Raw genomic sequence first — 651 nt, forward strand, 5'->3', positions numbered from 1 at the left:
CTCGCCTGCCACAAAAAGTTTAAACATCCACCTGGAACTCCAATTTTGCCAGCAACAATACAAGTAACGTTTCCGCGCAATAAGAAACGCCAGCGGGATACGTCGCCACCGGAGTGTGAGGACAGAGAAAAAGTCCAATGTAGAGTATGCCAGAAGTTCTACGCCCACCTAGCCTCCCTCGTAATACACTGCAGAAAATTCCATGATGGAGAGGGTATGCCACAAAAAACGAATTTCACTAATGGGCAATACAAAACAACGAAAACAAGAGATCTTCCGGCATTAGTCTGTCCCCTCATGTGGTCGTCAGTGTGTATGAGTAAATCAGGCCTAACTCTACACCGAATGTCACGACACGGGTATCAACCTATTCGCGCGCACGCCAGCCAACGTGACGAATGCGAAGAAACAGCTCTTCATCTCTTGAGTTGCCCCGTTCTTCATCCACTGCGAGTTCAATTTACGATAGTTGATGATGTACCCCTGATGAAACTATGTTTTTCTAAGCGGTTAGCAAAATTCCTTATTGCGGTGGAGTGGAACTACACTATGCCAGAGTTTTCACAACCAAGAGAAACCCTACGCAGCCCACCTTCCCCACCTCTCTAAAATCAGCGACGAGCACGAATATGGAAACCTTGATAGAAGAGT

At 46.7% G+C, this 651-nt stretch overlaps 1 protein-coding gene across 1 annotated transcript; it reads left to right on the top strand.

Moving 5' to 3' along the window:
* On the top strand, positions 1-609 carry TM35_000041250 (Tbingi protein; the record flags this gene model as incomplete). Its single annotated transcript, XM_029022319.1, has 1 exon — positions 1-609. A coding segment is annotated over one exon (609 nt), but the record flags the coding sequence as incomplete, so codon positions are not given.
* Positions 610-651: the final 42 nt, after the last annotated feature.

The sequence above is a fragment of the Trypanosoma theileri genome, assembly GCF_002087225.1.
Source record: "Trypanosoma theileri isolate Edinburgh chromosome Unknown TM35_Tth_4_V1, whole genome shotgun sequence".
In the NCBI taxonomy this organism is placed as follows: Eukaryota; Euglenozoa; class Kinetoplastea; order Trypanosomatida; family Trypanosomatidae; genus Trypanosoma; species Trypanosoma theileri.